Source organism: Rattus norvegicus, chromosome 1, assembly GCF_036323735.1.
Source record: "Rattus norvegicus strain BN/NHsdMcwi chromosome 1, GRCr8, whole genome shotgun sequence".
NCBI classification, from domain to species: Eukaryota; Metazoa; Chordata; class Mammalia; order Rodentia; family Muridae; genus Rattus; species Rattus norvegicus.
In genome coordinates, this window is record NC_086019.1 from 89,916,224 (window position 1) to 89,935,290 (window position 19,067).

The following is a 19,067-nucleotide window of genomic DNA, read 5'->3' on the forward strand; positions in this document are numbered from 1 at the left end:
CACACACACACACACCTTAAATAATGCAAAATATTTTCTTAGAAGAGCAGAAATTAGTCACAGGAGAGAAGAAAAGTAAGTCAGAATGATCCCACTACACACCCAACAGATGAGCAAATGAACACATCTAACAATAGCAAGAACTGGTGAGAAAGAAGCAGGGAATGGCAGCGTTGGTGACAATGTATCTGTATATCCACTTTAAGGGAAAGGTTCCAAAGAGAAAACAATGTAGCAGGCAGAAAAAGATGCTCACTGTAGGGGCTGAGAGATGGCTCATGGATTAAGAGCACTGGCTGCTCTTCCAGAGGTCCTGAGTTCAATCCCAGCACCCACATGGTGGCTGATAATGTGTTAAATCACTGTGTCTGTGGGAGCCTACTCAGGATTATGGGGTGCTGGGTTCAGATGGTATCTACCAAAGCCGAGTCTATTCATAACCATGACCAGCAATTCTACCTCGAGGGAGATCCCAGTGGGAAAGAAGGATGCGTTCACACACCATCAAGTAAACGAATACGCTTGACAATGTTCATAGCAGCTTCAAATGGGGACAACTCAAAATACCCACCCAGCACATGAACTAGCAGTGTATCCACAAACTGGGATAACACATAGCAATACAAACACACTGACTCCCTCGCAGCATAGCAGTGAGCAAAATAAGACACGACACAAGACATATGAAAAATAAAAATATATTGTACCAGCCAGCTGTGGTGTGCCGTGCCCTTAATCCCAGCACTCAGGAGGCAGAGACAGGTGGATCTCTGAGTTTGTCTGAGGCCAGCCTGGTCTACATAGGGAGTTGCAGGTTAGCCAGGGCTACATAGTGAACAGAAAAGCTAGTAGGGGCCTTCTGAAGAGATGGCTTGCTTTTTCTTTTCCTTCTTCCTGACATGGGTTACACAAGAGATTTACATTACAGGTACTGTCTTCTGTACTCTTCCCAATGTTGTATTTCATAACTCAAATGTTACTCAGTGATGTGGTAGTTTTTTGTTTTTTTTTTTTTCTGTCACTGTTGCTTTTGAGGCAGGGTCTCCAGGAAACCAGGCTGGCCTCAAACTTGCTGTATTTGAGGATGACCTTAGACTCCTGATCCTCCTGCTTTTTCCTCCAAGCTTGGGGGGTTAAGAGCCATGTACTGTGTTGGACCTAGTAGTGTTAGTAACAGGCCATAAGTCTCCGTTCACTAGCCTTTGGGCGTCTCCAACTGCTGTCATAGCTGGCTGGTCACTCTGGCCTGTGAGTCCCAGGGTGCCAGTCTGGGGTATCAACAAAGAAAACAGGGTCTCTTCTAGAGCCCAACCTGGGATCCCCTCAGGTCTTCAGTTCTGCCCAGCTACATGGAGGTTTCATAGAACAGTTGCTGTCAAGCTCCATGTGCACTAGGGCCACCTCAGTCACTTTTTGTTATCGTTCCAAGGGCTCTCATCCATCTCTGACAGTTCTCTGATCCCCCATACAGAAGGTGGAGGCAGGTAGACTACAGACGTCTCCTTTGTTGTCTAGTCACTTTACATCTAATTCAGGATATTCCGAGGCCTTGGTAAGGACCATTCTACCCCTCAACCCCGACATACTGGGATCATTCTGGGGAACTCCTCATCCCAGGGCCAGCCCTCGGCTTTGTTCCTTTGTGGAGTGATGGGCCACTATCCTTAAGTCCCAACAGGGTCCTATCTCCAGAGCTAAGACCCCGTCTGCATTCTGCCCCCCAAAATCCTGATTCTGGACTTTTGAAGCTCTTGAGCTGTCTTCATGGTCCTGGTGTATTTGGAGATCCTCTAGACCGCTTTTGTATTCAAAACTCTCTGACAAGCCCAGGAGGGACCCATGGTAAGGTTTCAGGTGTGACAGGGCAACACCTCAGGCCCGTGCCACTGTAGACTTCTGGGAAGACACTCCACCTGCACAGGTCCCTTCCCTCCAACCTAGGTTAACTTCCTCCTGGTGCACATGATAGTGAGAGCTGATGGGGTGAGGTGGGGGTAGGGTGGAGAAAACAGGCAGGAGAGGCCTCCAGAATATGTTGGGGGAACCGTCAGAGAGAGGACTGGAGAGAACTGGCCTGGAGTGGGAAACCTGCCCAGTCAGAAGCCTCAGACGGTAGCTGAGGGAAAAGGAGAGCTTCCTCAAGGCTTGAACAGAGCCAGACCTGGGCTAAGGACAGTGGCAGCTTCACCTCCAGGTACACTTAAAACTCACACAGGGGAGAGCCTCAAAGCTAAACTCTGGTGGGAAAACCTAAGGGTGTGGTGGCGCACACCTTTAGACCCAGAGCTCTGGAGCAGGAGGCAGTCGGACCTCTGAGGTCAGCCTGGTACACATTGTGTTTCAGGGCTACAGGGTGAGACCCAGTTCTCAAACTAACAAAAGAGCCTGTGCTCTTCCTGGGTCAGACAGGGAAGGGCTACTTAAGCAAGCTTCACCACTGGTCCAGCCCACCTGCAACTACTCATCCCCCAGGGCGTTCTCTTCGCTGAGCCCACGCAGTGCAGTACTGTCAGACCACCTAGTAGAAATTTGCCCCAGACTGTAAAAGCAGGCTCTGAGGACACGGAGGACCATGGGACCCGCCTCCACTCCTTGACAGAATTCAGCCCCTACATCTGCCATTTTCTTCCCTGTCTGCCAACCTTTAGGGGTCCAGGAAGGGCGCTTAGGCCTTCTTGCCCCACTAAAGGGCAGCCCTTGGAATCTCTACCCCCACCCCCATCTCTCCAGTCCTTCCCTAAGGTGGAAGACTTGATTTTGGGTAAAGAGCACTCTTGAGCCTTTGCCTTCCAAGGGGAGAAGGTAGCCGCGTGCTCCCCTTAGGCCGCACAGTGGCAAGTAGTGCTTTAACTCTGGACCCTGAAACCCAGGCCAGAGCGCGAGGGTTGGGAGCCCCAGGGGAAGCAATTGCAGGCTGAGAATCCCTGGTTGTCTCCTCTCCTTTCCTGTTTCCCATTCTGGTTCCAACAGTTTTGGAAACAATCAGTTCCTCTCACTGAGAGGGCTAAAACTCCCAGCATCCTCTTCCAGAGGACCGGGGTTCAGATCTGAGCTGCCATGTCAGACAGCGCACAACTTCTGGAGACTTGAGTTCCCTTGGAGGGGGGAGGGGACGACTCACGACTCGGGCATTCACGGGCACTACACTCAAGTGCACGTGCCCCGTGCCCCCTCCCCCCATCTGACCAATTGAAAATGGCTGGAGGAACGGCTCAGTCGTTAAGATCGCTGTCTGCACTTCCAGAGGACCCAGCACCCTCACAGTGACTTGACTGCTTCTCTCTAGATCCAGTGCATGTAACACCACCTTCAGGCCTCCTTGGAGGCCAGAACACATGTGGTGCACAGAAGCACATGTGAGCAGAACACCTGTACACATGAAACAAGATTTCCCCCCATGAACACACAGACTTCAACAGAGCACACATGTGCAGGCTGGGGGTCCACGATGCTGAGGTTAATGGTTAAGGGAAACGAGGCCCAAGGAATGGAGATGCCCGCGGCAGATGTGACTGGCAGACGAGTTAGCATCATGCTCTTCTCCAGCCTTTCCCCTCGTCGACCAACAAAGGTACCGGAGAGCCTCGACGCCCACCTGTGCCCTTTCCAGGGCAGGTTTATTGGCACAGTTTGTGAAACATCTTCCCATCAGCCTGAGTCCTCACCTCCCTTCACGAGGTGGCTGGGTCTGGTCCTAGCTCTGTACGAAGCAGCTGCCTTTGACCTGATGTGGCCTCAAAGCCCACATGGGATAGTCTCTGTTAAAGGGCCCAAAGGCAAGTCTGTCTAGTTCCAGGGAGCAGGGGAAGGTGACGAGAGTTGGATATCTGTGTGTGCCTCAGGCAGAGCCCTGGTTGGTGATGAATGGGCAAGGTGTGCAAGCCCCATGGGCACCCCTGCTCCAGAGCCCACTGCTGTGGCTGAAACCCACGTGGGGACAGTAAATCTGAGATCCTGAGAAAGTAGCCTTAGGCTAAAGTGTGTGGGGTCAGACAGCATCAGCCCAGGGTGACAGACATGATGTGCAGGGGGTTATGCCTCCCTACTTCAGGGCTCTGTGACCCTGGGTCCCCAAGGCTGAGGGAATCCACCTGGGAGTGGGGAATTTGGGATGGAAGCAGCTAGAAGTGGTTTATGCCTCAAAGCCCACATCATAGGAGAGGCTATCATGGAACCTGCAGTCCTGACGAAGTCCTGATGCAGTCCTTGTGCGGCTGAATCACAGTCATCTGGGGGCAAGATGGTCGCCTTTCGGGTGGCCTGGAGACTTGGAGGTGGGGTCAGTCCTGCCAGATCCAGGATCAAGAAGCCTCTGTCCCACGCCGCCCCTCTTCCTCCTCCATCAGCAACAGGCGGCGCCGGCCAGCCTCATAGTCAGCCTCGTCCACACTGACCAGCAAGCGGACAGCCTCTCGGCCTACAGCCTCCCGCAAGGCCTCAGTCAGGAACACGCCCCGAAGAGCCTGCAGCAGGGCACCGCTCAGATAGTCACCCCAGAAGGCGTCCAGATAGGAGAGCTCTGAAAATTTGATGTCACACACCACAGAGCCCAGGTCTCTTGACCGCAGCACAGCAGTGGCCTGTCCAAACACATCCAGCTGCCGGGCCAATGCCTGAGGTCTCCGGGATGCCACGCCCTGCTCCAAGGCTGGTCCATGCTCGCAGTACTCTGCCCGAACCCGGAGCCGGATGTCTGCAGGAGAAGGAGGGGCTCATCAGCAGGAACCTCATTTCCCCTCCCCTTGCCCCAAAACCCCTTCCCACAGCCACACCGAGGAAGTCCTGTCACCTCCTCCTCCCTGCTACTTCCGATGTACAGCATCCCCTCCAATCTCAACTCCTTGCTGCTCCCTTAATCATAAGGCAGGCTCCTCCATCCAGTTCAACACCGCCTCTCACCACTCAGGGTTATTCCCTCCCCAGTTCCTACAGCCCTTTGTTCCGATGCTCAGTTCCCAGTGAGGCCCACTCAGATCCAACCACCACTCTCACTCTCCGGCAGCTCCCCAGCTCCCCAAGCCCAGCTTGGTTTTCCCCAAGGTACTTGTCATCTTCTAACCTACTCCAGCAGCAGCAGCAGCAGCAGCAGAATCCCAAGTTCCCCCAGTAGCAACACCCTGAAGGCCTTTGAAGGCATAAGAACTTGGTATTTGTGTCTGTGAATGAACCAACACATAAGCCAAGGGACCTGGTTTCCGGCAGCCAGCCTCATACCCACCTCTCACACAGAGAGACTCTCAGATCAAACACAGCCCATCCTCCAAGCTCAAGGGTGCTAGGGGCCTCAGCAAAGCCCAGGAGACCAGGCTCTGCTGAGCGTACAGTATTCTAGGACAGCAGGGTGAGTCTAAGGCTGCTAAGTGCTACCGGGTCACCCAGGGAAGAGAATGAAGCCCACACAGGGTCGAATGCAGAGGGAAAGATCCCTGAGTTCATCACGTATCAGGAAGAAACCATCAAGACCAGCAGGCACCACCATCAGACTAGCAGGCACCACCATCAGACTAGCAGGCCCCACCACTGGTTCTCAATTTCCCTTAAACACTTTAAGGTAAGTTCCTGTCATTTAACCTCTACTTGCATCTGCCCAAAGGAGGTAGCAGCTCTGTTCAGGGGACAAAGATGGTCCTCTAAGAGTCACTGAGAGCATGGGTTTGGGCTTGTCACCTCTCTACTGGGGCATGGTTGTGCTAGGTCCAGATATATGTAGGAACCAGAGCAGCCAACACTTTTATAACACCAACAACCGCCAAACATCCCAGACTCCAGTGTGAGTGACAGAGCTCAAGCCACAAACAACCCTCTGAGGCAGGACCCTGTAACCCCATTACAGCTCTGAAGCAGAGTCCAAGGTCACACAGCCTGGCAGGGCCTCTGGGCCAGACAGCAGTACCCCTGGGCAAATCAGAGCCTTTGTAAACAGCTAGACCAGGACGTAGCCCCTGCCTGAAGGGCTGGTAATGAGAATATAACAAAGACAGAGGGGACAGGGAGCACTGAGCCAGCAAGGAAGCTGCAACTCAGGGGGTGTTCCTGAACCGCAGTGGCCAAAGACAGCTGTGACTGACCCTGGGCATGTCCCAGCCCTGAAGTCGGGAGCCACCTTCAACCCAAAAGAAAACCGGAGCCCTGAGTAGATGGGTCTACCACAGTGGGCGCCCGTCACCTTTCACAGCCATCCACAGAGAGCAAAAAGTAGAAGGAAGGGCCTCGAACCCCAGACGACTTCTTACCACACTCACTTCCTCCTCCTCCCCCAAAGCCTTCCTCTTTCTACCTTGAGGGGAACCCCATCCTGTCCACTGGAGGCCCAAAGAACTCAGCCCAGAGGGGTCGGCCGCAGCTCCCAGGGCTGCTCGAGGACCCAGCCACCTTCATCCTAAGCCAGACAAGCCCTCTGGGCTCCCATCCTTCCCAACTGAGGGTGGGTACCATGCGAGTGGGGGAATCAGAAGCTGCCCAAGGCCACACAGGGCTGGGCAGAGGCAGAGGCAGCTGGTGGGGTCCCACACACCTCAAAGCGAGTCCCAGCTCTGCCACACTCTGGCTGTGGGGCCTCAAGCATGTGACCTCACCTCTCTGAGCCTGTTTCCCCATCTGAAAAACACAAACAAGAGGTCCCTGCTACACGGTAGTCACGAGGATTAAATGAAGCAACTGGTACAGTGCCAAGGTCAGGGGCTCACAGCACATGAAGGCCACAGAATCAGGAACTGTGATTTCAAAACCCACCTCTCTCCCCACGTGACCCCTACTCTCCACTGGGTCCCTAAGTCAATCTCCTTCTTTACCAACTCTCCCAACCACCACCCCACCTTTCCACGCTCTGCCTTCCCTCACACCCTCACAGAATGGTCTGCGCACCTCCTCTGCCCAGAACAGAACCAACTGACCCAAAGCGCTGCAGAAGGCACCCATGTCCAGCCCGGCCAGGCCTTCCTGACCCTCTCCCACAGCACACAGAACTGACCAGCAAGCATCCATCTACTCAGAGTGCTTGCCGAGGGAAGGTGGAAGAGACACCCAGCAGTCTCTCACCAGGTATTTACATCGGGGATGAAGAAGGGCATGCCACAGGTGGGCAGGGGTGAGCTGCCCAGTATTAACACTCTCCTCCCAGGCCGGGCCCACCCCTGGGGGCTTTTCCTGTCCTACCCCATCTAATTCTAAGGGTCCCCTCATCACTGCCATTTACAGAGGAGGAAACACTCCACCTACCAGCGCACAGTCCACCTCTGACCTGGAAAAGGATCACAGGAAAGGGAAGGACAAGAGGCTCTAACAATGAGCTCCGCCCACCACAGTTCCACCCTGGCCCTGAATCACCTGCTCACCACACAGCCTCTCCTTTACCCTGAGCCCGCATGAACAGGTGATACTTGCGTGGACTGTCTTCCAGCTGCCCCGGACGGACGCATGAACCTTGCCCTGAGCCCTTTGATCATGCTACAGCTTTACGAGGCGATACTGAGGCTCCTTTTTGTGGATGAGGAAACTGAGGCCCAGAGGCTGAATCACTGAGCTACACCATTCCAGAATTCTATCCCAGGTGCCCGGCTCTTTTCAGAGCCCAAGTTCTTCACTGTCGAACCCTGTCCGCTGCCGCTCACACGAGCACATACAAACACGCAATCAGAAGGCACTCTAAGGCCAGGAGGGAAGACAACAGGCGGGGACTTTCAGTTAGGGTTCCGTTCTAGGAAATGCACTTGAAGTGAAGTGTGAGGAGTACACTGGATTAGCCAGGAAGACCAGAGAAGTGGGAAGGGTGCTGTGTCTGGGAGAAAAGAGCTTAGGGCAGTCGCCAGCCAAGGGGACAGTGCTGCTAGAAGGCGGCAGAAGGTCACTGGCAGAGGGGTTGGGAGGTCTGGTCTCATTTAACAGCAAAGCATCTGCTGTGGACATCTGGAGGTAACCACACCTCTCCATAACTCAGTGATCTCTGGTGAGCACCGAGGCCCAAAGCATGAGTGATGTGAGGACAAGGCCACCCGACTCAGGTCAATCACCATAGCTGCTGGGCGACAGTGGCAAGCTGGCATGAGCCAGGACAAGACAGCCAGGACACTCAGAAGGAAAGACAGGCAGAGAGAGAGAAGGGCGGGCCCGGCTCAGGCTGCCTACAGCTCTGTTTTGGTAGAGCTGAGGATATGCAGCTACCCAACGGGCTCTGCCTTCCTAAAAAAGGGAAGCTGTGTCTGCTTCCTACACATATGGACCGGAGCACTGCCCTGTTCCCATCTCACTTTGGGGACAGAAAAAAATGCAGACGCGAGAGGGACTTCTCAAGTGGGCATCAGGTTGATGGAGGGAGCAGGTTCCAACTGGAGGCTCACGTTGGTGTTACGGTGGTGAGCATAGCTGCCTTCCAACTGGAGTCTCTGAGAGCCCTGGGATGAACCTCCCTTGGCCTTCCTGGGTGGGCGTGCTGAGGGCTCTCACAGCACTCAAGATCCCAGCCCAAGTGGCCTCCGGGGAAATATACACCACAGTAAGGGCCAACCTGGATAAAGGTCCATCTGGAGTCAACAGTGGGCTCCCGCTCCAGCTGCCTGGCTCTGTGCCAGCCAGTCTCGTCTTTTCCTAACTCTATCACCTGAACTAGACTAGAGAGGCTGCCCCTAAGCTTCAGAGAGTGTTTAGTGGCCATTGCCTCCTGATGACTGAACCACTGAGGCCCAGGAAAAGAGCCTGAAAACTTCAATCAGCAGAGTGCTGACATATGCCTGCAATCCTGACAATGTGGGCAGCTGAGGCAGGAAGACTGTCACAAGTTCAAGTCCAGCCTGCTATCCTGTCTAAACACTTTTTTGAAAAGGACATTACATCTATCTATGAAATAAGACAACTGAGATAACTGTAAAACAACACGGCACACGGAGATGACATCAGTCACCACGACAACTGGTATCAAAGGGCCCAGGGTTATCAGGTCATTCCTTCTGCTATTATGTAATTTTCACTACAAAGTTGTAACCTGGGCATGGTAGTACAAAACGCCTGAAGACAAAGGCAGTTGAGTTCAAGTCCAACCTTGGCTAGGTACCAAGTTCTAGGTCAGTTTGGGCCACATGAGAGACACTGTCTCAGAAAAGCCCCCTCCGGTCCCCCTGCTGCACCCACAAAATGATGTGGAGCCAGACGATAACTCCTGCTCAGGAGGCAGAGGCAGGGGGATCTCCAGAAGTTTAAAACCAATTTAGGTACAGAGCAAATCTCAGGCTAGCCAAAGCCCCAGAGCAGGACCCTGTTCTTGCCTGGCCTCCCCTAAGCAGTCTCTCCCATAGCTCCACCAACCCATCACGGCCTCTGAGCCTCCAGAGACCACACGGGCACATGCGCACTGAGATGCTTCCTGCCCCAGCTGAAACCTCTGACTTGGCTTTCCTCATACCAGAAAACAGCTCACTGAGAACAGTGGCCCCTGAAGGCTCTCTGTAGACACAACAAGTCTGTTTCCTGCCAAACTCTGGTACTGGGGACTTCCTCCCCTTGCCCTTAAACACATTCACACCATGGTGAACACGGGCCCTACTTCAATAGTTGTCTTGAAAAGTAGAGGTCAGTAACACGCCCAGCATTGCCCACTGGATGGCCTTGAGGTGTGCAGACTCAGGGCCCTGTGTCCAAACCTAGGGCCCCCAAGGGTTTCTTCTTATACCCTCAAGGGCTTGGTAGTGGGGTCTGTCTCTCAGTGGGGTCAAGCATTTTGGGTTTGTAGGAGCAAGAGTAGCCCTGTCTTTCCTTTGTCGGACCAGAAAAGATCACTGCCTTGTTAAAGAAGTCATCCCTACTTTTCTGAGGGAAAATGAGGGCCCAAGTAGGGAGAGCCTTGGCTGGCCACACCCCGCCTGGTGACTCAGCAGTCAGACTGGCAGTTCATGGTCCTTCAAGTACCAGCCACACCTTGGCTAACAACCTCCTGGCCTCAGGGAAGACACTTGAAGCCTGGATGCTCCCCAGTCTGCCCAGGCCCTCAGGGCAGTGACTCCCTAACTTACCCAGCCAGCCAGATGACTGGTAATTGCCTGACTCCCCGCACCCGGCAGCCACCCCCTCAGTCAGCAGCGCCTTGTGAGGCCAGGGGCTGGCTATGCTGCCGGTTGTACCCAGCACAGGTATCTGCCATCTCATCTCTGAAATGGGCAACACCCACTGCCTGGGAGGCCACACAGGCAATGGGAGGGGCAGGTGTATGCAAACTGTGCTTGCTTGTACAAGAGAAGAGGAGGCACCCCCCACCCCTGGCCAAGGCCTCCGTGCATCCTATAGACTCAGAGGAGCCCAGTACCTCCTTCTGCCCTATCTGTCCCCTAACCTCCAGCTTCTAGGAGCCCCTTTGCTGTGCCAGTTGCTCGACTGACAGCATGCCACTGAGGGCTCCTGCAGCTCCTGGCTGCCATCGTGACACCTCCATCAGGGTGTCCCTGCAGGCCCCCCAGGCTTTGTGCTAGCTGAGATCACATGACACCTTGGTACTGTGAGTTATTTACTTCACACACTATCACGTAAACTCCTGGGGGCTGGGGAAGGCAGGGACTTCCCTACCTGGTCTCACTTGTGTCCTCAACACCTACAGTGCCTGATAAAGAGATGCTCCAAAGGGAAGAATTATATGAAATGGTAAGTGGACCATTCTGGGGCTCTGCAGCCCCAGAACCACCAGTCCAGCGAAGCCTCTGCTTCCAGCACTTGACCCCGCTGGACACTCTCCACAGAGGTCACGTGGGGACCCCCGCCCAGCTCCTCTGCAGCACCCCTACACCCACTGACTGTCGTGTCAGCCTGGCTACCATGTCCCTTATCCAAGCTCCCACAGCCTACAGACTCTGGAGTCTGAGACCGTACCAGAGTCCCTTTGTGTCCCCAGGTCTACCTGTTCCCCAGGGACAGAAGGACCAGCGATGGCTGTCAGACCCAATCCCCCAGCCCACCCCCCAGAACACAGCGCAATATCTCATGGGCAAAGACTCATCACCAGAGACAAGGATGGTGGTTACATGTCTACATAATTTAGCACTAGGGAGGCTGAGGCAAGAGGATTCCAAGGTCAAGGCCAGCTTTGTGACTATATATTGAGTACCAGACAAGCCTGGGTCACACAATAAAAACCTCCACCAAAACACACACACACACACACACACACACACACACACACACCGCAAAAAAGAAAGAAACTGGAAGCATGGGCAGAGACCCTCACTCCAGCCAGGTTGCAGCCGCCCAGCATCCAGCTACGGTCCGGCTGGCTTCCCTACCAGCCCTTGGCAGTGCCCATTATGGTCTCCGCTCCAATGGATTGTCACCCGACTGCAAGGTCAGCTCTACAGCGACACAGTTTCCCTGCACAGACCTCACCCGGCACGTGTCCCAGCCAGGCACTATGGTTGACTGTCTCTTCTGACAGCAGCAGCTCTAGGCAGGAGCACTGGCATCTTCCTGTACAGATGCAGGACATGACCCCGTCCCCCACCCCTGTCACCTGCCCGAGGCTGGCAGTTCTTTAAATGCCACAGCTGAAGGGGAGAGAGAGGTGGTGACGCTCGCCTTTAAATCCCAGCACTTTGGAAGCAAAAGCAAGTGGAACTCTGTAAATTCAAGGCCAGCCTGGTCTTCTACAGAGTGAGTTCCAGGACAGCCAGGAATACAAAGTGAGACCCTTTCTTGAAAAAACGAAAACAAAAGGAACAAAAGCCAAGGGTAAGACCTAAGGAATGTGGTGTGGCTCACCCTCCAGCCCCTTGGTCCACCATGGGCACTATAGCATTCTCAAGGCCCTCGGGTACGTACCACAGGTCACCTTGCCTTCTGAGGACGACCTGCCCGGCTCCTGTTGCTGCTGTTGCTGCTGCTGCGAGGCTGCCAGGCCCGCTCTCCGCCGCTGCCTGGCACCACTGCTAGGGCGGCCCTGACTCCGACGCTGCCGCTTGGTTGGTGGGGAGCCTAGGAGACAAAGAGGCAGCTCAGGACCAGGAAGGAAGAATGCCAAGGTGGGTGCTTGGGAGAAGGTCTTAGTGCAGTGAGCCTTGTGGGGGGGGGGGCTTCTAAAAGAGGAGCCACTCACTCCATCCATAAGAGTGAGTGTGCATACACCACACAGTACACCCTCGTGGGTCTGACCCCAGAGGACAGCGACGCATTCACGAAGGAGACAGGCTTGACAACTGCCACCAGGGTATGGTGGCACACACCTGTAATTCCAGCACTTGGGGTACAAGCAGGAAGATAAGGAGTTCAAGGCCAGACCAGCTCTAAGAGATCCTGCCATAACTCCTTATCCCCTGGTTCATTCAATCTCTGTGGGTGTGTGTGTGTGTGGGGGGGGGGGAGACAGACAGACAGACATCGGCACGTGCACACCCACACATATGCACAGTGGCTCAGTGGGTAAAGGTACATTCTACCAGGCCTAAGAACCTGTATTTGATCTCTGGGATGCTTTGTTTTTTAAAAAGATAAAATGGACAACATAAGAATGCAACAGTCGGGCTGGGGATTTAGCTCAGTGGTAGAGCGCTTACCTAGGAAGCGCAAGGCCCTGGGTTCGGTCCCCAGCTCCGGAAAAAAAGAACCAAAAAAAAAAAAAAAAAAAAAAAAAAGAATGCAACAGTCTATCAGGGAGGAAAAATTTCCATGTAAACTGTTGAACCCAGTAAGGAAGCAGGAGCCAGGCAGAGTCCCCCGCGCCTGCATTCTCTACACTCAGGAGAAACAAACAATCCCAGGCTAGGCTGCTCTACACAGCAACCTTGCCTTAGAACAGAAATACAGAGAGTCTGGAGACGAAATAAATGTGTAGAGTTTGCAACACTTTGTCTAAGAGAGGAAACCTGAACTCTCCTGACATTTGTTACTTTTGCTGGAAGCCCTGAAAGGACACATTAGAAAGAACTGAAACGGCTGCTTAAAATGCTTTCAGTTTTGCTTTTCCGGTCATGTAACTGTTTTATACACTTCAAGACGTAAACTGAGGGGAAGAGGAGGGTAAAGTCGGGAGGGTAAAGTCAAAAGGCACAAATGAACTCAGTGCACACATGATTGGTAACACCAGTATTCTGATAAAGAAGTAGGGCGGGTACCTTAGAATAGGGTTCTCAACCATCAGATGTCACACGACCCTTTCCCATGGGTCACCTAAGACCATCTGAAAACACAGACTCCACATTACCATTCATAACAGCAGCAAAATTACAGTTACAAAGTTGCAACTTTTAAGGTTGGGAGTCACTACAACACAAGCACTAGGAAAGTTAAGAACCATTGCCTTAGAACATTTGTGACTGCAAACTAGGCTGGATTTAACCAAATACATACAAGAACAAATACATACCACACATCTTTAATCTCAGCGTTTGAGGCAGAGGCAGGTGGATATCTACGAGTTCAAGGCCAGTGTGGTCTACATAGTGAGTTTCAGGCAAGCCAGAGCTACCTAGTAAGACCCTTTCTCAAAGGTTCTTACACACACATATACACACACACACACGCACACACGTGCACACACACTCCAGCAGTAAGATTTTAAAGAAAAGCAGAGCTGGAAAAATTTACAAAAGCTGGAAAAAAAAACAACTGTAACAAAATACAGTTTACAACACTGCAGGAGAGGAAATCGGAACACTCCAGAACACTCCTTACATGTCTCTTCTGTTGCAAGCCCTGAAAGAATACATTAGGAACAAATGAGTCTCTACTGATAAAATGTGGTGTTGCCTCACTACTGTTGTAAAACAAAGGAAGGAAATCTATCTCAGAACCAATAGCCAAGACTCCTTATAACAGAAAACAGTCAGCAGTTAGCCTGCACATTGCTCTTAAGCCAAACCTGAGTTCAGCTCCCAGCATGCCCACCTAAGGGGGCTCACAAGTGTGGTAGGTAACTCCAGCTCCTGGGGGTGTTGGGGAGGGGATCTGACACCTTCTTCTGGATTCCCTGGGGATGAGCACCTAAGTTATAAACCCAAACACACACATACTTAAGAGTAAACTTAAGAACATCAACCTCCTGAATGCCCAGGGGAATGCAGGCCCTAGAGAGCCATCAAACCCGGCTCTTGAGAACTCTCTCTCAAAAGCAGGCATCCGATTTCTCCGTTCAGCCCAGAGAAGCTGGTGCCCTACACACCCAGTGTCAGATATTTGGTGTCTTAAGTATCGAGGTCCCTAACAGAAAGAAGCCAGGCACCTTGACAAGCAGATGACTTTGGGTGAGTGTGGGACACTCTGGAGCATCGTAAAGCACAAAGCAGGCCAAGAGTGAAGCTTAAGTCCAAAGGACAGAGTCTTAGCAATCCAAAGCTTGGTAAGAATGACAGACTATTACAAAGTAAACAGTTAAGTAGCTATACAGTGATACTTGGAAGTAAAGAAGGGAGGGGAGATGAGGAAAGAACTCCACCTCAGGCACAGAACAAAGGGGTGGGGGTGGGGTGACTCACGCCTGTAATTCCCACACTTGGGAGGCAGAGACAGGTGGGTCTTGTGAGTTTCAGGCCAGCCAGGGCTACTTAAGATACTCTGTTGTTAAATTAGAAAGAAAAAAAGGAGCTGTAGACCAAACAGCTCAACTGTAACGCTCTGGCCTCAGGGGACACCGCCTGGTGAAAGAAGCCCCTGCTGAGCTTGCTCGAAGCCCTAGGTTTAATGTCTAGTACCTTAGGAACAGAGAAATAATGAAAACCAACAACAACAAAAAACACATTTTAGGAGCTGGAGAGATGGCTCAGTGGTTAAGAGCACTCACTGCTCTTCCAGAGGTCCTGAGTTCAATTCCCAGCAACCACATGGTGGCTCACAACCACCTGTAACGGGATCCGATGCCCTCTTCTGGTGTGTCTGAAGAGAGTCGCAGTGTAGTCACATAAATTAAATAAATAAATCTTAAAAAAACAAAAACAAAAAAAAAAAAAAAAAACCCGTGCTCGCTTCGGCAGCACATATACTAAAATTGGAACGATACAGAGAAGATTAGCATGGCCTCTGCGCAAGGATGACACGCAAATTCGTGAAGCGTTCCATATTTAAAAAACAAACAAACAAACAAGAAAACCCACGTTTTAAAAATTACTTTGTTCCAGTCTCATGGCACAAGCCGGATTCCAGCTACTACATAAGGCTGAAGCAAGAGGACACAGGCAACTGAGAACCTGTTTAAACTTGCCCATTCATTCATACACACACACACACACACACATCACATACCAATACACCCACCCCCCCAAAGGAGTCTCTTCCCGATGTATAAATCTGGCCAATGTGACCATAAATGCTTCACTGCACTTCCCTATTCATGGTGAAAATGTCAGCACAGGCAAGGTGTTCATGGTAGATATCTGGATGCTATGGGGGGAGAGAGGGACAAGTGACAGGATACACCATCATGTAACGCCGTCACATGACAACCAGAAGCAGTCAGAATGCTGCACACACTAATCAGCCCTGTAGGGTAGACAAAACCAGAGGAGTCTGGGCTGGAGAGGAGGGCTGTGAACGCAGTTGTGGTTTGGTGGTATAGAAGCAGTCGGTACACAGGAGGCCCAGCCCCACACAGAGGGAGCAAGGTGGGTCTGTCTGTCAAGAAAGAAGTTTCTACTCTACAGAGATCACAGAGATAAAAAGTCCTGAATGCCAGTAGGCATAGGGGCTCACGTCTCTAATTCCAATCCTGGAGAGGGGAAAGTCGGGGGATTACCTCTAGGTCAGTGGTTTTCAATGTTCCTAATGCTGAGACCATTTAACATGGTTCCTCGTGCTGTGGTGACCCCAACCATAGAATTATTTTTGTTGCTACTTCGTAACTAATTTTGCTGCTGTTATGAATCATAATGTAAATGTCTGTGTGTTGTGGTTGGTCTTAGGCCACCCCATCACGCGGTCTTGATCCACGGGTTGAGAACCACTGCTCTAGTTAGAGGTGAGTCTGGGGTACAAGGTGAGTTCCAGGTCAGAATGAGCTACAGAATGAGATTCCACCTCAAAAGAGTAATAATTATTATCTTTAAACTGCATGCACAACGAACAATATAAACAGACTCTGAAACCCCACAGACCTTAAGAAGTCTGAAAGTGGACCATGAGGAGATCAGAGAACTAATATCCATTTTCTTAGGGGTGATAATGGTCTTCAAAGGGTAGAGGGACATCTCATTCTCAAATTGTGCTAGCTAATTCAGAGGCAGATCTAATAATATCTGTAATTTACTACCAAAGGGCTCAACGAAAACCTCAGAATTACACACACACACACACACACACACACACACACACACACACACACAGCACAAGTCACAGAAGGTTAGCCATCCCTGAATCCAAGTGAAGGCGTTCTCTGTACTATCTTTTTTTTAAAAAAGACTCATTGATTTATATGTGTATATGGATGTTTTGTCTGCATGGCTGTCTTCATACCAGAAAAGGGCATTGGGCATAAATAGTTGTGAGTCTTCATGTGGGTGCTGGGAATCGAACCCTTGACCTCTGGAAGAGCAGCCAGTGCCCTTAACCACTGAGCCATCTCTCCAGGCCTTTGCTGCTATCTTTTAACTTCTCCAGGTGTTTGAAATTTTATGTAATTAAAAATCAGGGATTTGTGTGTGTGACTACACTGAGTAGAATACAGTAATTTAACAAGTTGAAGAAGGCATCCACCGTAAACTACATCCAGCCACAACTGCCGGGTCATAGGCCATAACGTGATGCTACCTGAGTGAGTCCTTGTGACCCAGCCCTGTTGCTTCAGGACACACACTTCACAATTATAAACACAGGCACACTACAAAACACGACAACCCTTCAGGCCACTTCCTTGATGGACCAGGATGCAGGTTAGTCACAGTGTCGACTCACCTGTGTCCCACTGACTCTGAGGAGAATGGGAAGAACTGCTCGCCCGTCGCCGACACCGGCCACTGTCCTCTGTCCTCTTGGAAGACGAGCTGGAATTGCCATAGCTGTATCGCTCAGGGGACACTGGGGGAAGGAGAACAGAAGAAGCTTTCACAGCTTCCTTACCTCCCAGCCCAGCATCCTAGAAGAATGCCTGGACCACAGGGTGCCTGACCCAGTCACTCAGAGGTCACACCCAAATACCCACGCCTCCTCAAGCACCTCCCAGGACAGAGTACTCATGGGACTGCCCAACCCGTGCCAACAGCTCCAGCTGCCAAGGTTACTCTTTCAGTAGCCCAGGTCCCTGCAATAGCCCCTGACACCCCCCCACACCCCAAGCTCACTCTGGAGCCCCCACAATATATAAGTAGGCCTTTCTGCTTCTAGAGTCTGACACTCAAGACAGTATTTTTCCAAAACCAGACAGCCTTATCCCTACAGATGGCCATCTATCTGCTCACACAAATCCCACAAGCTTATTTTGGGACAGGAAAACTCATAAGCCCCCTGCCCCCAACTCTGCACTGTATCTCTCAAGAAAGAAGCCAACAGCCTAACCTACAGACAGGCTCCTGGCCTACAGACAGGCTCCTGGTAACCTGACCCCTCCCAGCTCCTCCCTTTTTACCGAAGAATCAAGAGCCTCAACCCTGGAGACAGGCCAGTCAGGTTTGAATCCTTGGTACATATGTTAGGTGTGTGATCCATCTTCAGCCCTCCCTTCCTCCCTCCCCCTTCCCCTCCAGGCCCCATTTCAAACGCCATCTTCTTAGGAAAAAGTATCCCTTCCTTGTTACCCAATTTAAGGTTACCTCCCCTCATTCTGGAGTACTTTACCCCTCTCAGTCTAGGGCCATATCTAAAGCTAAGTTCCTTATTTACTATGGACTCCTCCACTAATGCAAGTTTTATAGAGTTGACATCTTGGCTGTCATTTCTCTGCGGCCTCACATACAGCAAGGTACTCAGTACTCTGAACCTGTTGTTTTCCCTGGAGGCGAGTAAGAGAGGGCTGGCAGGTGACAGTTCATATGAAAGGCTTACCTCTGCCTAGCATAAAAAGTTCCACAAACAGTGGCCACAAGTCATTACTGATATGGCCGAATCCCACAAGCTTACTCCTACCTAAGCCATGTCCTCTCACTTTTGGGTTTCTCGCTGTGGAATAGGGGAGACTGGAATCCTTATCATTGCACTACAGGAGCCCAGAGGGAGCAAACCCTACCTGGCCGGCGCCGCTTGCGAGCCAGATGTGGCAGTAGGTCGTGACGGGCTAGCACGCGCAGAAGTTGGCTCAGCAGCCGCAGGTTGCTCTCGTCGCACTGCCCGCGGCGTTCCAGCTCCAGAAGCAGCTCCAGGCCGCTGCGGGCGCGGGCCAGGCCGCCGGGGGCGCCGGGGGCCTCATCCAGCAGGAAGGCCAGGAGCTCCAGTTCGCACTCGGTCAGCTGCCCGCCCACTACCTCGAACATACGGTGAAGCGACAGCATGCCGTAGTAATCCAAACACTCATCCTCCTCCCAGCTCGGGGCCGGGGTCGACCCGGACAACGCCATTCCCAGGGGAGGGGTGCGGAACAAGCTCAGAACCAGGGCCTAGAACCCACACGGCGGGGAGGAGGTCGTGGTCAGCGACACAGTGGCCCAAAGACCACAGAGGCCAGCGCGTGGGCACCGCGAGGTGTCTCCGGGCAGAGTCGCCCCCAAACCCTCAACGGTCTCAGCCTCTCTCCCTCCCACGGACAGGAATGGTATCGCCCGAGATCCCATAGTAACAGGTCGAGACGCTAGACCCCACCGGTCCACCGACTAGTCGGGAGGGCCAAGCCCAGATGCCCCTCTCTGGGTAATACGTTCCGAACTTGCCACCGACTGACCTAGGCGATCAGCTGGAATGAGCTACATGGCCCATTGCAGGGCACCTTGTCCACTGCCCGGTGACTTTGGGTGGCAAATGTCCGGACGTAGCCCTTGGGTTCTGTCCACTATTATCTTCCAGCTAGCTCCTACATCCCATCCAAGTGATACCTTTCAGAAGTGACCCTCCGCCCCCTGCTAGTGAAACCGACCAAGACAACCCTGAGCGACACACAGGTGGTACTGTCTGAACCCGACCCCTCTCCCTGGAAGGGCGATCGGTCCTGCTCTCATCCCTGCTCTCACCCCAGCACCCAAGTGGTTCCA

At 52.3% G+C, this 19,067-nt stretch overlaps 1 protein-coding gene and 1 non-coding gene across 3 annotated transcripts; one reads left to right on the forward strand and one right to left on the reverse strand.

Annotated features, from left to right (window-relative positions):
• Positions 1–682: 682 nt before the first annotated feature.
• Dedd2 (death effector domain containing 2) lies at positions 683–18,440 on the reverse strand. 2 transcript variants are annotated; one of them, XR_005493775.2, is made up of 5 exons: positions 18,113–18,440; positions 16,846–16,968; positions 11,791–11,943; positions 6,515–6,597; positions 4,636–4,693 (listed from the first exon to the last, which is right to left on the reverse strand). XR_005493775.2 is itself a non-coding variant. In XM_003748789.4 (4 exons), exons 1-4 carry the CDS (start codon positions 18,438–18,440, stop codon positions 4,302–4,304), a joined length of 996 nt encoding a protein of 331 aa, XP_003748837.1. In that variant the 3' UTR covers positions 683–4,301. The 2 variants fall into 2 exon arrangements, 1 of the variants encoding a protein (XP_003748837.1); XM_003748789.4 differs by lacking the exon at positions 6,515–6,597 and having other exon boundaries at positions 683–4,693.
• On the forward strand, positions 14,918–15,024 carry LOC120100137 (U6 spliceosomal RNA). The gene has a single exon (XR_005499930.1). It is a non-coding gene; the product is annotated as a U6 spliceosomal RNA (small nuclear RNA).
• Positions 18,441–19,067: the final 627 nt, after the last annotated feature.